Genomic DNA, 12,146 nt, shown 5'->3' on the forward strand with positions numbered 1-12,146 from the left:
ACCATTGTTCTGGATGGCTAGTTGGCGACAAGGAAAAAGATGTGATGTGAAGGAGTATATGGTCGACAAGTCTCGGGGGGCGGTTGGCTTTTGCGGTAGGCCTTTGCGATCACTCTTGCTGTGAAAACAGTTGATTTTGTTCGGTAGGGAAAGGGTAGAGTGCGTTTTGCCAGCGGAAGAAGGGGGAGGCAGGGTTTGTGGAGTCCACAAGTATGTCCGGTTGCTGTTTGTCCCTCTTGGTGCACGGCATGCCGTCAAGGTAGAATCAGGCGCAAAGAGGCCTAAGAGGCGCCACATGGCGTCATTAATAGCGAGTGGCCTCTTTGTGGACAGAAGACGTTGAAGATGATCTCGAGATCCAACCATGTGATCCAACAAGGCGGCCTCAATTCACTCTAGAATGTCGACTCCGTGATCTGTATGCCATTGAAATAGCGGCGGCGGTGAGGTAAACTTTAGCATCCTCCACCAGCAAGCGTATCTCAGTCTTCCGCGTTCCCGCTCCAACATCACATCCTCCATTCTCCAGCTCCCATTCTCCAGCTCCCATTCTCCAGCTCCCATTCTCCAGCTCCCATCCTCCAGCTCCCGCCAGCATCGCCCGCTCTCAGAACAACCGCGCAACATCCTAGCAAGAGAGAGCGATATATTTTACAACAGCATCAAGTCCCTACCTCCCCTCTCGCTATCCGTGTCCTCGACCTCGACGTGTGCCCACGGGCGCGGGGGCGTCATGTCCGGCACGTGCGGCGCGAAGCGCCGCGCGTCGTCGGCGATCGGCCGCAGCGGCAAGGTGCACGGCACGACGTCGACAGACTTGAGCCAGTACGCGGCGCGCGACGCGCGGTCGTACTCCACGGCCATCGTGTTCAGCCGAGGCTTCGTCAGCAGCAGCTTCGGCGGCACGTGCACGTCCAGCACGCGCAGGCGGTCGCCGCTGGGCACGGCACACGCGAGCCGTGTCGGGCCGTTGGCGACGACGAGCACGCGCGCGCATCGGGCGCGCCGGGCGGGGGTGGGGCCGACGGCGGGAAGGCGGGCGGATCGCGCGGTGCGGGCTCGGAGACGTGGATGAGGCGCAGAGGCATGCCCTCCATGGGGAACGGGCCCGCGGCCTCGAGGAAGGAGTGCATGGTGACGGCGGGGACGGGGACGGGGGCGGCCGCGTCCTTGTGGCGGCCGGCGAAGACGTAGGCGGCGACGGAGCCCTCGGCGACGTCGCGCTCGACGCTGCCGCGGGCGTGGATCTCGGTGAAGCCCTTGCGGAAGTGGACGGGGACGCCCGGGGCGAAGGCGTCGGTGGCAAACCACCAGCGGGACACGAGGGTGGCGGCGGAAAGCGCGTGCTGGGCGGGGGCGATGCCGAGATGACGGCGCGCGAGCGAGGCGCAGATGGACGGGTCTGCGGCAGCTGCTGCGGTGGTGGTGCACAGCTGGCAGAAGGGGGTGGTTTGAGCGGGGGTCATGAGGTCGAAAATGTGAAGGAGGACATCCTGCGGAAGGTGAGGGAGCGGCTGCGATTACTTCCTTGGCGGAGACGCATCAGCAGCAGCGCAGATGAGGGAGGCATGCCTGCTCAGGCATGTCCCGGTCGGCTTTGCGTTTCGCCCGGAGAGCCCTTCGTCGTCATTGAGCAAAACTAGTGCTCGTCAGTCAGGGGAGCAAATTTGCGCACACGCGTTTCAGGACAAGGTTGAGGAGCGAGACGGTGGCACACTCTAGATTTTGAGAAATGTGTCATAACCTTGTGCCTAGTTGTACTGTAGAAAGTTTTTCGTCACTATGACTTACAGACGTTTTTTGTGAAATCTCAAAGAGAGGGTTGGGCCACCGTCTCAAAATCGCGAACATGAAGAGTTTGGTAATTTTACCTGGCAAAGGACGTCCGCAAGGGAATACGCTACGATACTGTAGTCATAGAAACTGTCGGGTCAAAACCTACAAACTAGAAGTAGAAACAACATAGAAACAACATAAAGAAACAAAACAAAGAAGTAGACATGTGAGAAAGACTCGGCGAGCGACGAGATCAAGAGCGGGGGGGTGGGAGAGAAATAGACATGCCGAGGGGTGGGCGGTGGGCGGTGCGGCCCCGCGAGCTCAAGTAGAGTACAGCTCTGGGTTGCACCGCCCGGCGACGCTCGGCATACTGATAGAGACGCTCGCTACTTTCCGGCTGAGTCTTCACCCCCATACACACACGTGTACACGGACGCATACATCCAAACATGGCTGTCCATGCTGTCTTAAAGAAGACCTTGAGCTGGTGTTTAGGGGTGTTGTTGTTCGTTTACTTTTTGGCTCCGCCTTCCTTTCCCCCCCCCCCCCCCCCCACCCTCACCAACCCGCAGAGCCTCTCCTTTTATCGCCGTCCCAGGGCGTCTAGTGTCTAGACGACCGGCAATTTGCCTCATATGAGGTCACCCTTGACCTCATATGAGGTCAAATGCTCTACAGTAAAATTTAAACAAAATTTAAGATTTTCGCAAGTATAGAACAAAAGGAGCACAATTTTTACGAAGTAGAACTTTGAACGACTATAAAGACAACTATAAACGACTAGTTGGTAACTGAAAAGCCAGCTCAGTGGTCTGCAAGGATCGCTGAGTCTTAGAGGCCGGGGTTCAACTCCTCGCTGAGCACTTTAGTGGTCGAAAAATCCCTTCGGGGATCTCCATGGTTCTTGTTCGTGACCTGCAGCCCAGGACGCTTAATAGCGCCCATTCGAACATGAGATTGAATACGGTGACATCTCATAAAGGGGCATTCCGACACGGCTGCAGGTCTTCCAAGCAAGTCTTTAGACGCAGGATAGAACCATAGGGAACAAAAGGAGTTTTTTATCTCTTTTTGCTCTATTTTACTCAAATGCTGACCCATTTAGTCAGTTTTAATGGCCGAGAACGATTTAAGCACTAGTAGTACTTACCTTTGTAAGTAAGATCGTGACGTTCGTTGACATGTTTCTTAAAACAGTCACGCCTAGTCTGGTGATGGTATACTTCTTTGTCAAAATATAACTTGCAGGCTGAGCAAATAAACGTTGACTTCTTTGTACCTTTGCAAATATTGCATCTGGATTGATAAAGAGCACAAGTCTCCTCGCCGGATGCGCTTGTCCGCTTGCGAGTGGTTGGAGTTAGGTGAGTACCAATTCCACTGCCAAACCCAACATCTTCATCTTCAACAGCACTGTCTGATTTTCGCTGACGTAACGATATACGATCATACTTGTTATCAATCAACTGGTCAGCAAGCGCACAATAAAACTGATTTGGAGACATCTTAGAACCATCTCCTTTTGCACCTGCATACAGTTTCCATGCATCCACAATGCAAATGGCCAATAAAGAAGTTTTGACACGCATAGACCACTCCTTGACTTCGAACTTCTTTTCCAAGCCGAGATCATCCTGACGAGATCCGTTGTGGCGGTCAATCTGAGAGCAAGTTTCATAATACTGCTCACAGACTGAGGGAATACGGATAGACAATTCCTCTTTTCTTGTCACGCCATGACGTGTACGCCATCTCTCGCAATAGATTGGAGTTCCTTCGTTGGATGTTCCGACAGAACTAATAAAGTATCTGCGGTCTCGGTTTACCCACATCACTGCCATGAGATGAGGCCCGGCCACCGGCTTCGAAACTAGTGTGACGTGCTCTTCGTTTTCAGCAATCTCCAGATGAGATAGATATTTCATCGGATATTTCTTGGTAGATGTCTTCACTACACCTGTGAATCTAAGACCTTTCTCATAAAGTGATTCAGCCGTGTGGACAGAAGCAAAGTACGAATCCGGGCTGACAACAAGATTGGTGTGAAACCATGGCTGTAACAACCTCAAAGTCACTGCGGTTCCGTGTAAGTGGTCACTTTCAAAATCCTTTAAAGAAGTCTCCTCAGCTGAGACGACGTTCTCAATTCTTATTATGATTCCACTTTTTCCACATGCAGCAGTCTTCAACTCACAGCCATTCTCGGGTTTTCGGTCCATGGCCACATAATGAGGAAGACCGGTTTCAATCCAATCTCCTCCAAGTCCATACCAGCGTGACATACTCTCATCAACGCAGATGTTCTGTGATGGAATCACATGTGATGCTCTGTGATCGTTGATTGCGACCATGAAGTCTCTGATAATACCCCATCTGTCATTTGAGTCAGCTGGAAAGCTGAACGTGACATTCTGACGAAGCTCCTCGAATCTTTTGCGGGAGATAATGTTTCCGAATTGAGGTTGCGGGAGATATTTGCTGGTTTCCTGTGAGCTCCAAAGAGACCTTCTGGTGCTGAATTCAATCCGAGTCATAAGGATTGGCACCCTGAAAAACTTCAAAATTTCACCTCTTAGGGTCAAGCGAAGTCCCCTTGATTCCATTGCATCGTTGGTGTAGGAAACCATTAATGCCAAGTGCTCCTGTGGGAAAATCCACATGAAGTAGTCCATGGGATGCATTTGAGATGGACTGTGACCACGGGATATAATCTCATCGATCGGTCCAATCACCTTCCATCTTCTCGGCGGTACCATATCATTTAAACGCATCTTGACTTCCTCACGCTTCCAGGCCCGGCCGTGGACATTCATGAGGCCATCTTGGGAATCCATTTCGTCACTCTCGGAGATTTTCGTGCTCCGGCTGAGTGCTCCTTCCAGTGGCGTCACGCGGTCCTCTGTAGGCTCCGGTTGTGCATAATGTTCAGTTTCTTGATGGATATGATCTTCAGGACCGTCATCGATCAGGCCCATCACTTCACCAGCCTTGATGTTAGCTATGCGAAGCGTGACCTCCTTGACGCCATCTGATAATTCCCATTTAGCCCTGACTGAAGTGACACTGCGACCCTTCACTTTGTCAGTTTTCATGCCAATGACAGTTCCCGTGACCAACTTGATCTTCCAGGAGGCTCCATACATGCGACGACATTTACTCTGAGCGGTGAGCAGTCTTGCACGAGTGTGGACGCGGTTACCTGCAATAATTCGAGGATCATTGACGCTCACCATTTTGAAGAAATTTAGGGAAGAGGAAGACGAAAGTGTTGATTAGAGAAGACTGAGATACGGAATTAAATGTTTTCTGGTTTGCCAACGTTTAGTACTCTAGTCGAAAGCTTTTCACTACAGTAGCGATAAATTTCTACAATTATTTGAATTGCAAAAGCCCGCCTAAAAACTGGCCTCATATGAGGCCATTTGTCACCTAGACACTAGAAAGCTCCAGAACTCATTACTAATTTTCAACTAAATTCGAATTGTAATTCTAAAATCAAAATTTGTAGTCACATTAAAACCCGGCCACACGTGTGGGAAGACAACTTTAGGTACAGTACAAACACTACCTGATGATATCGTTCAATTTTACCGTGCCGCGGCGAGGAGATTTACAGAGACTACCGCCACGACCATGGAGAGTGCCCCGGTTTTGAGTCAAAACCGGCGTCAAAACTTTTGACGCAGCAACTACGACCGGCGGCACCGAGCTGTCACCGAGCGCGTACCAATGCCAACGTGCCCGAGATGTGGAGAAGACGACGACGACTGTGTATGCCCGTGCCACGTGAAGGGCTGCACAAGGTGGATATCTTGCAGAGTGTGCTGGTCGTGTACACACCACTACTCGTGCTCAGATACTTCACACCGCACGCCACGCGACAGTGGGGCAAGAATCCAGCCAGGGGCACAGACAATAAGTGTCAGTGCAGATAGACCTAGCAGGGGCAGCAAACCCTGGGCTAGAGGACTGACATTGGGGTTAGAAGACGGGAGGTTGTGTGTACGCCGCTCGGGCTGGAGGAGCATACGCTTGCGGATGGCTAGCGAGATGCCCTGCAGCTACTTCAGGATTACCCCCCACGGGAGGACAGACGGTCTACTGCTAGAGGAGCAGTTGGATATGTTGTTCCACTTAGGTCGGCTAGTGTCGGAAGGGAGCGTGACCCTAGAGACAGGGCTCGGCCCCAGCATACGGGAAGGTGGACCCCCCTCCGGGAGCAGAGTTAGGCTGGACACGGAGTTGGTGCTACCTATTATCCAAGGACCAGTGGACATCACTACCAGGGAAGATTTACATGTATTGCCTATTACGGATATGAGAGACATCGTGAAAGGGAGAGTGTCAGGTGCCTTGACCGAGACCTCGTGGGTACGCGTATCACCCGCCAGTGGACCGTACACCCGAGAAGACCGGGGAGGGTGCCCGAGGACTAACCCGATAGGGAAGCTGCGGAAGATGAGGTTCGGAGACGGATCAGAAGTGAGGGCTAGCAGGCTCGTGGACTTACAAGGGCCCAGGCATATCGTGTTGGGCGTTCCTGAGAGAGTGGCGGGCCGGCTTGACTTCATTGGAGTGAGGACGGACGACGCCTTACTGAGGGCCGCTCAGGCGTCGGGAGTTACGTATCTAGAAGCGGGTTACGACGTCGGAACCGAACTACTAGTGTCGGGTCACAGCCCGGAGACCGACCGAGTGGTGGGGACGACGATAACGCGCCCACCTGAACTGGAAAAGTGGGTAGGCGTGGAAGAGAGGGTGCGATACTCAATCGGAAAAATAGGGCTGTATAAGACTGGTGAGAGAATAGACAAGGCCATGGGTCTACTCCGGTCCGAGCAAGTTGACTTAGCCAGGTTAGCCAGGCTGGCCGGTGTGACCATGGACGCCGTGCTGCTCACCATAGACTGTGGGATGACGGTGCTGAGGGTCAATGCGGACACCGGGTGCTATTGCCCCAACAGGCAGACGGACCCCAGAGGAGTAAGCCTGGGGACGCTGACACTAGGTGACGTTAGAGGAAGAACTGTTTTTGCCAAGGGAAGGATGTTGACTACCCGGGATGGGAGAAGCCTATCATGCGATAGTACGCACGGCATCTGGCACTTGGAGGAAGGCGCCGGCGGAATGTTCCCGGACATTCCCGCCGAATCGCAACTGCTAGGAGGCCGTACAGCCACAAGGAACAAGAATAAGGGACCCAGGGGGAAAGGTAAGCCGGGAACCGCGGGACCAGCCCGGAGCCAGTTACGTCGGCCCAGGTTAGCAGACTGACCCCCGACGACATACTAGGGATGACGGGTAAGTGGCTACCAGGTGTACACAAACTTCGAGGACTGTTGCCTTTCGCACAAACGAGGAGCAAGGTGTCAAAGGGTGCGCGGTGCAGGGCGGCGCGCCTTTATGTAAAACTTTAGCAGTGCAACACTCAGAACACTCAGATTAGGCGAGCTGGAAGCCTAATAATTTGAAAAATAATGGTGGCCATCGGTGCCGCGGCCCGGCCTGAGAAGGGGGCCGTGTGGCCGGATTTTAATGTGACTACAAATTTTGATTTTAGAATTACAATTCGAATTTAGTTGAAAACTAGTAATGAGTTCTGGAGCCTTCTAGACGCCCTGGGACGGCGATAAAAGGGGAGGCTCCACGGTTTAGTGAGGGGGGGGAAAAAAGGAAGACGGAGCCAAAAAGTAGACGAACAGCAACACCCCCAAACACCAGCTCACACAATCCACGCCTGCAGCCCGGCCTCATTCGTCGCTCTCATTGCGCCCGCGCGCGGCAGAGCGCGCGGGGGAAGCTGCCCTTGAGCCCGGCCTGTGGGCTGTAATTTGGCGGAGGCCAACCACCCAATGAGCTGGCGCCACGGCCGCCGCCGTCATCGGTGATTGGCTCACAATGCCTCTCGGCAGTGTAAGTGATCATTTGTAATCTCCCAGATTCTCCCCCCGGATGACACAAAGTGGCTGACCACGTCGCTGTGGACCACGTCGCTGTGGACCACGTCGCTGTGGACCACGTCACCTGTAGACACGGCCCCCCGCGGACAGACGCTCCCGTTCCGCATCTCGTTTCCGCGACAGACTTCCGCCGCGTGCCGCGCGCATGTGCGCTTCCAATTGCCAAGGCCCGGCGCCAGTGGCCGCTCGTACGCGGAGCGCGAAGCGCGCCCACAATGCGGGATTTCTCACGAAATACGCGATTGGGATGGGGAAAGTAAAGAGCATTTAACGTTCATCATCCCTTCCGCCGAGTTGATGTCTCGCAATGGTGGGTGCTCGTGCAGTCGAGGCACCTCACCAGCGGGGCGCCAAACGCTCGTCCCTCCTCTCCTCTCCTCTGCCTCTTTCTCTCCCGCTACTCGGGAGGAGGCCGGGAAGGTAAGGCCGTGAAGCAGGCATGACACGTATGTTGTGCCCGGCACACGTGTGTACACGTATTCCTCCTTCTTCTGCGGTGATCGATGTAAGAGGTGTACAGTGTACACCCACACACAGTGTAAGAGCAACCCCACCGCGCACATCTATTTGATCAATAGAATTTCCCGTCACGATTTTCAACCCCACCGCGCAATTCTATCGCTTTCCAAAATCGAATAGAATCATTTCGGAATCTATCCGAGCGCCGATAGATTCCAAAAACGTTCTATTCGATGAATAGATTCCCCGATAGAATGCCACGTGCCAGGCGTGTCAGCCGAATTCCAGCCAACTGTGTACACTCTTCGCGGGAAGGCGAACCAAAACTCTTCTGCAGGCGTGTCGCGCGCTTTCATCCAGGCGTATCGAAGTGCGCCAACACCATGGCGCGACGCCACGAAAGGCTTATATATGAATACCATGGCGTCGCGCCATGGTATTCATATATCAGCCTTTCGAGTCCTCTTGTAGTGTGGTCAAAGCGCATCATCAAGTACTATCTGTCACAGTATACCACGCATAGAGAGGTGCGCGATCTCGATCAAGTATCATGGGCCGCGGGCGCAATTGGACGTCAATTGAATGCGCTCATTTTTGCGAGGCGTGGCTCTTTGCAATGAATGATCCCATTGCGGGCGTGGATCAGACAGGTTCACGCTTTTGGAGGACTACAGCGGACAAGTTTGTACTGCTGAACTCGCGCAACGCCGACTCGCATGGTCGTTACATCTCCAGACTCGGCATCAACGAAGATGAAAAATGCGAGTACGACTTCAAGCTAATCAAGAAGCAGTTTGCAGAAGTTTCGAAACAGGTACAGCGATACAGCGTTGCGCTGCGACGCGTGTATGCATCCAAGCCAGCAGGATCCGTCAAGCGAACACAAATACATGCGATGGCTTGTGCCATCCACTTGGGGCGGACTGACAAAATGGAATACAGGTTTATTGACGACCTTCCGCGTGAGCAATGGCCAATGTACGACTCCTTTGTGGTGCTACAAGAGTCGCCAAAGTTTTGTATTGAAGGAACGGCAGCGGACAGCACCCCGGAAGTGTTCAACTCTTCCCCTAGTCTACCTTCCCTTGACAGCGGGCCGAGTCGCGTAGGTACGAATTCTTCGATTACGTCGAATGTCAGGCGTGATTGCGACAACGTATTGGAGGCGGAAAAAGGCAGTGGCTGCAGCAGACGACGCGGCGAAGCGGTTGAGGAAGGTACGGACGGTGGCGGTGTGCTCGGGAACGCTGATGGTATTGAAAGGGCAGAGAGTGATCGCGGGGGAAGCACAGGAAGGAAGCGCAAACGAGATTTAACTGCGCCAATTGGGCGCAAGGCGGCAAAGGATGTCCGATCAAATCAGCTGCAAGAGCAACAGCGAACGGCAATTGACAAGAGGATAGCCGCTTCTATGGAAATCAAGGCCGCTGACGCGAGAGTACGTACTGCGATGCTCTCAGATACAAACATGCTTCTAGCTTATGGTACTGCTCTTCTCGGCGAGACCGCAGAGGACATCAGGGACCGCTTGGAGCTGATGCGAATGTATCGGAAGACGAAGCTTGCGGACATGAAGGCGAAAATTGCGCTGCACACTGGTCCTGTAAACGGCAGTGAAGACGTAGCTGATAGCCATGACGATAGATATGAATAGACATGACATAAAGCATTGAACCAACTCTGACGAAAGGATTATGTTTATCGTTCATATCATATGTAGATAATCTACACTTCTACACCCAAGCAGAGGTGATCGAAGCGAAATATGACCCATGTGAACCTACTTTTTCGCGAGCAATGCTCTACAAAAGTGTAAGCTTCATATGGGGAGACTTGGCAAAAGACCTTTCACTGTAGCGTTTTCTGAAAGGAGTACGGGAAGCGCGGTACTTCCTTGAGTCACACCTGCAGAGTTGCGGCCAGCAAGGGCCCGTTGCCATCGACCAAGCTCTTTTTACTATGCACCTTACCACCGCTCCGCCCTGTCTCCCCACCCCCCGCCCCCACTCCCGGCCCCACCTTCGGCCCCCATCCCCGTACTCCAACTCCCCACCATGAGCGAAAATATCATCCTCGTCACAGGCGGTGCCGGCTATATCGGCTCGCATACCGTCCTCGAGCTCGTGCAATCCGGCCACAAGGTCGTTGTCGTGGACAACCTTGATAACTCGTCCGAGGAGTCGCTCATCCGCGTCGGCAACATCACTCGGAGTGGAACATCCTCATCCTCCGCAACTTTAACCCGTGCGGCGCCCACGCTTCCGGTCAGATCGGGGAGGATCCCACTGGCATCCCCAACAATCTCATGCCCTACGTCGCTTAGGTCGCCGTCGGTCGCAGGGAGCATCTCACCGTCTTTGGCATGGACTATCCCACCCCCGATGGTACTGGTGTTCGCGACTATATCCACGTTGTCGATCTGGCCAAGGGACATGTCGCCGCGCTTGATAAAATCCCGCAGAAGCCTGGTTGCGTTTCAGTCAACCTGGGCACGGGTAAGGGTTTCTCTGTCCTGGACATGCTCAAGGGCATGTCGAAGGCCTGTGGAAGGGAGCTCCAGCACAAGGAAGCTCCTCGGAGAGAGGGAGATGTCTCCATTTTGTATGCAGATCCCAAGTTTGCTAGAGAATTTCTCGGATGGGAAGCCAAACTTGGGGTCGAGGAGACGTGCGCCGATACCTGGCGTTGGCAATCAGGAAATCCCAACGGCTATGGTAAGGCTGACTAGCGTTCGCCACTTTCTGCAAATAGGCGCAGATCGCGGACTGTAGACGACTAATACAAGTTGACAGCACCTATGACCAGGTTTTGGAGACCGGGAATAAACAGTTCATACGCAACTGAAACAATTGGGATCACCTGCGCTGTAGGTGAGCGAAAGCTTCATGCTTCAAGCGCACGCTCGGTTATTGATAGAGAAGTACCTAGTCGTCAAATCCCTCTGATGGACAGTTAGTTCAAGCGGTCGACTCCGTACCCCTGCTCCCAATAACCAGAATTATAGACTACACTGAGATGCCCTCAGAAGCGCGAGTCTCAAGTGCACCTGCTCTTCAGGGACCTGTGACACGACGCCCTTACTACACGACATGCTCAAGATGAGATCAAAACGGAAATCTAACTCTATATCGGGTCGATGCGGGCCCTGAACAATGCTACGGTACGAGGCAAAACGGATATATGGAAGCCATCATAGATCTTGGTGTGAAAACTCGCTTCTCAGCACTGCGCTTACGCTCAGTCTGCAGGTAAGTTGGTTCTAATCACCTGGCCGGATCCGTCTGCCTCGCAACCCCTGTTTCCATGCATATGTGCGATGATTGACAGGTGGATGATGTGTGTACACGGGTTTAAGCGAGAATGCCACATTTTGGACCCTTGTAATAAAGGAGGTGGCGAATGATGTCTCCTGCAATGATCGACAAATATCGTGGACAGGTCCTTGGATGATGGTCTCCCAGGCGCGAGTGCCGGGCACGTTCCGTGAGGATTGGCCAGACTTATGGGAGAGACTAGATTGCTTCTCATGTGATGCGAAGGGATTTTAGACCTCAGTGGTCCTTAGGAATGAGATCCTCTCAGCTGCCTTAAGTAGTGCCGGTACAACTTAAGTCCAAAAGTTATTATTGAATGGAGCTTTCTACTCCCATCCAGGAGGTTAGCGCTGCAAACTCATCGAATTAGGACACTGGCGGATGCTGAGATACCATTCTCGAACGATTCGGTACTTCCTGGCGCACAGAACCACGAATGCGGAAGCGCACCTTTGCTCAAAAAGCCGTGCATGCGTTGCATGATGAGGAAAATCCCTTCCAGTGTATCTTGAAAGAAGAAGAATGCTTGTTGTGAACGAATTCTTGGCTTGTCGTATTTAACCCTTTCATGGCTTGGTACGACTCCACAATGCGGGCGGCAAGCCACGGTAGGTAAATGGCCTGGGGGTCCGTA

At 53.1% G+C, this 12,146-nt stretch overlaps 5 protein-coding genes; all 5 read left to right on the forward strand.

The window, feature by feature from the left end:
* The first annotated feature begins 1,557 nt into the window (after positions 1-1,557).
* CHC_T00002683001 (hypothetical protein) lies at positions 1,558-1,722 on the forward strand. Its single transcript, XM_005713935.1, has one exon. It carries the CDS (start codon positions 1,558-1,560, stop codon positions 1,720-1,722), a length of 165 nt encoding a protein of 54 aa, XP_005713992.1.
* Positions 1,723-5,508: 3,786 nt separating this feature from the next.
* CHC_T00002684001 (hypothetical protein) lies at positions 5,509-7,455 on the forward strand. XM_005713936.1 is given in 2 exon segments: positions 5,509-7,053; positions 7,054-7,455. 1 exon segment carries the CDS (start codon positions 5,509-5,511, stop codon positions 7,051-7,053), a length of 1,545 nt encoding a protein of 514 aa, XP_005713993.1. The 3' UTR covers positions 7,054-7,455.
* A 1,293-nt stretch (positions 7,456-8,748) lies between these two features.
* CHC_T00002685001 (hypothetical protein) lies at positions 8,749-9,887 on the forward strand. XM_005713937.1 is given in 2 exon segments: positions 8,749-9,852; positions 9,853-9,887. The coding sequence occupies 1 exon segment, from the start codon at positions 8,749-8,751 to the stop codon at positions 9,850-9,852; it is 1,104 nt and encodes a 367-aa protein (XP_005713994.1). The 3' UTR covers positions 9,853-9,887.
* Positions 9,888-10,252: 365 nt separating this feature from the next.
* CHC_T00002686001 (hypothetical protein) lies at positions 10,253-10,969 on the forward strand. Its single transcript, XM_005713938.1, has one exon. The coding sequence runs from the start codon at positions 10,253-10,255 to the stop codon at positions 10,967-10,969; it is 717 nt and encodes a 238-aa protein (XP_005713995.1).
* Positions 10,970-10,995: 26 nt separating this feature from the next.
* CHC_T00002687001 (hypothetical protein) lies at positions 10,996-11,154 on the forward strand. The gene has a single exon (XM_005713939.1). It carries the CDS (start codon positions 10,996-10,998, stop codon positions 11,152-11,154), a length of 159 nt encoding a protein of 52 aa, XP_005713996.1.
* Positions 11,155-12,146: the final 992 nt, after the last annotated feature.

This window comes from Chondrus crispus, genomic scaffold (assembly GCF_000350225.1).
Source record: "Chondrus crispus Stackhouse genomic scaffold, scaffold_15, whole genome shotgun sequence".
Lineage (NCBI taxonomy): Eukaryota > Rhodophyta > Florideophyceae > Gigartinales > Gigartinaceae > Chondrus > Chondrus crispus.

Bases quoted from the DNA above. Each gene is read 5' to 3' on its own strand.
- CHC_T00002685001 (XM_005713937.1), top strand. From the start codon at position 8,749: ATGGGCCGCGGGCGCAATTGGACGTCAATTGAATGCGCTCATTTTTGC.
- CHC_T00002684001 (XM_005713936.1), top strand. From the start codon at position 5,509: ATGCCAACGTGCCCGAGATGTGGAGAAGACGACGACGACTGTGTATGC.
- CHC_T00002687001 (XM_005713939.1), top strand. From the start codon at position 10,996: ATGACCAGGTTTTGGAGACCGGGAATAAACAGTTCATACGCAACTGAA.
- CHC_T00002686001 (XM_005713938.1), top strand. From the start codon at position 10,253: ATGAGCGAAAATATCATCCTCGTCACAGGCGGTGCCGGCTATATCGGC.
- CHC_T00002683001 (XM_005713935.1), top strand. From the start codon at position 1,558: ATGAGGGAGGCATGCCTGCTCAGGCATGTCCCGGTCGGCTTTGCGTTT.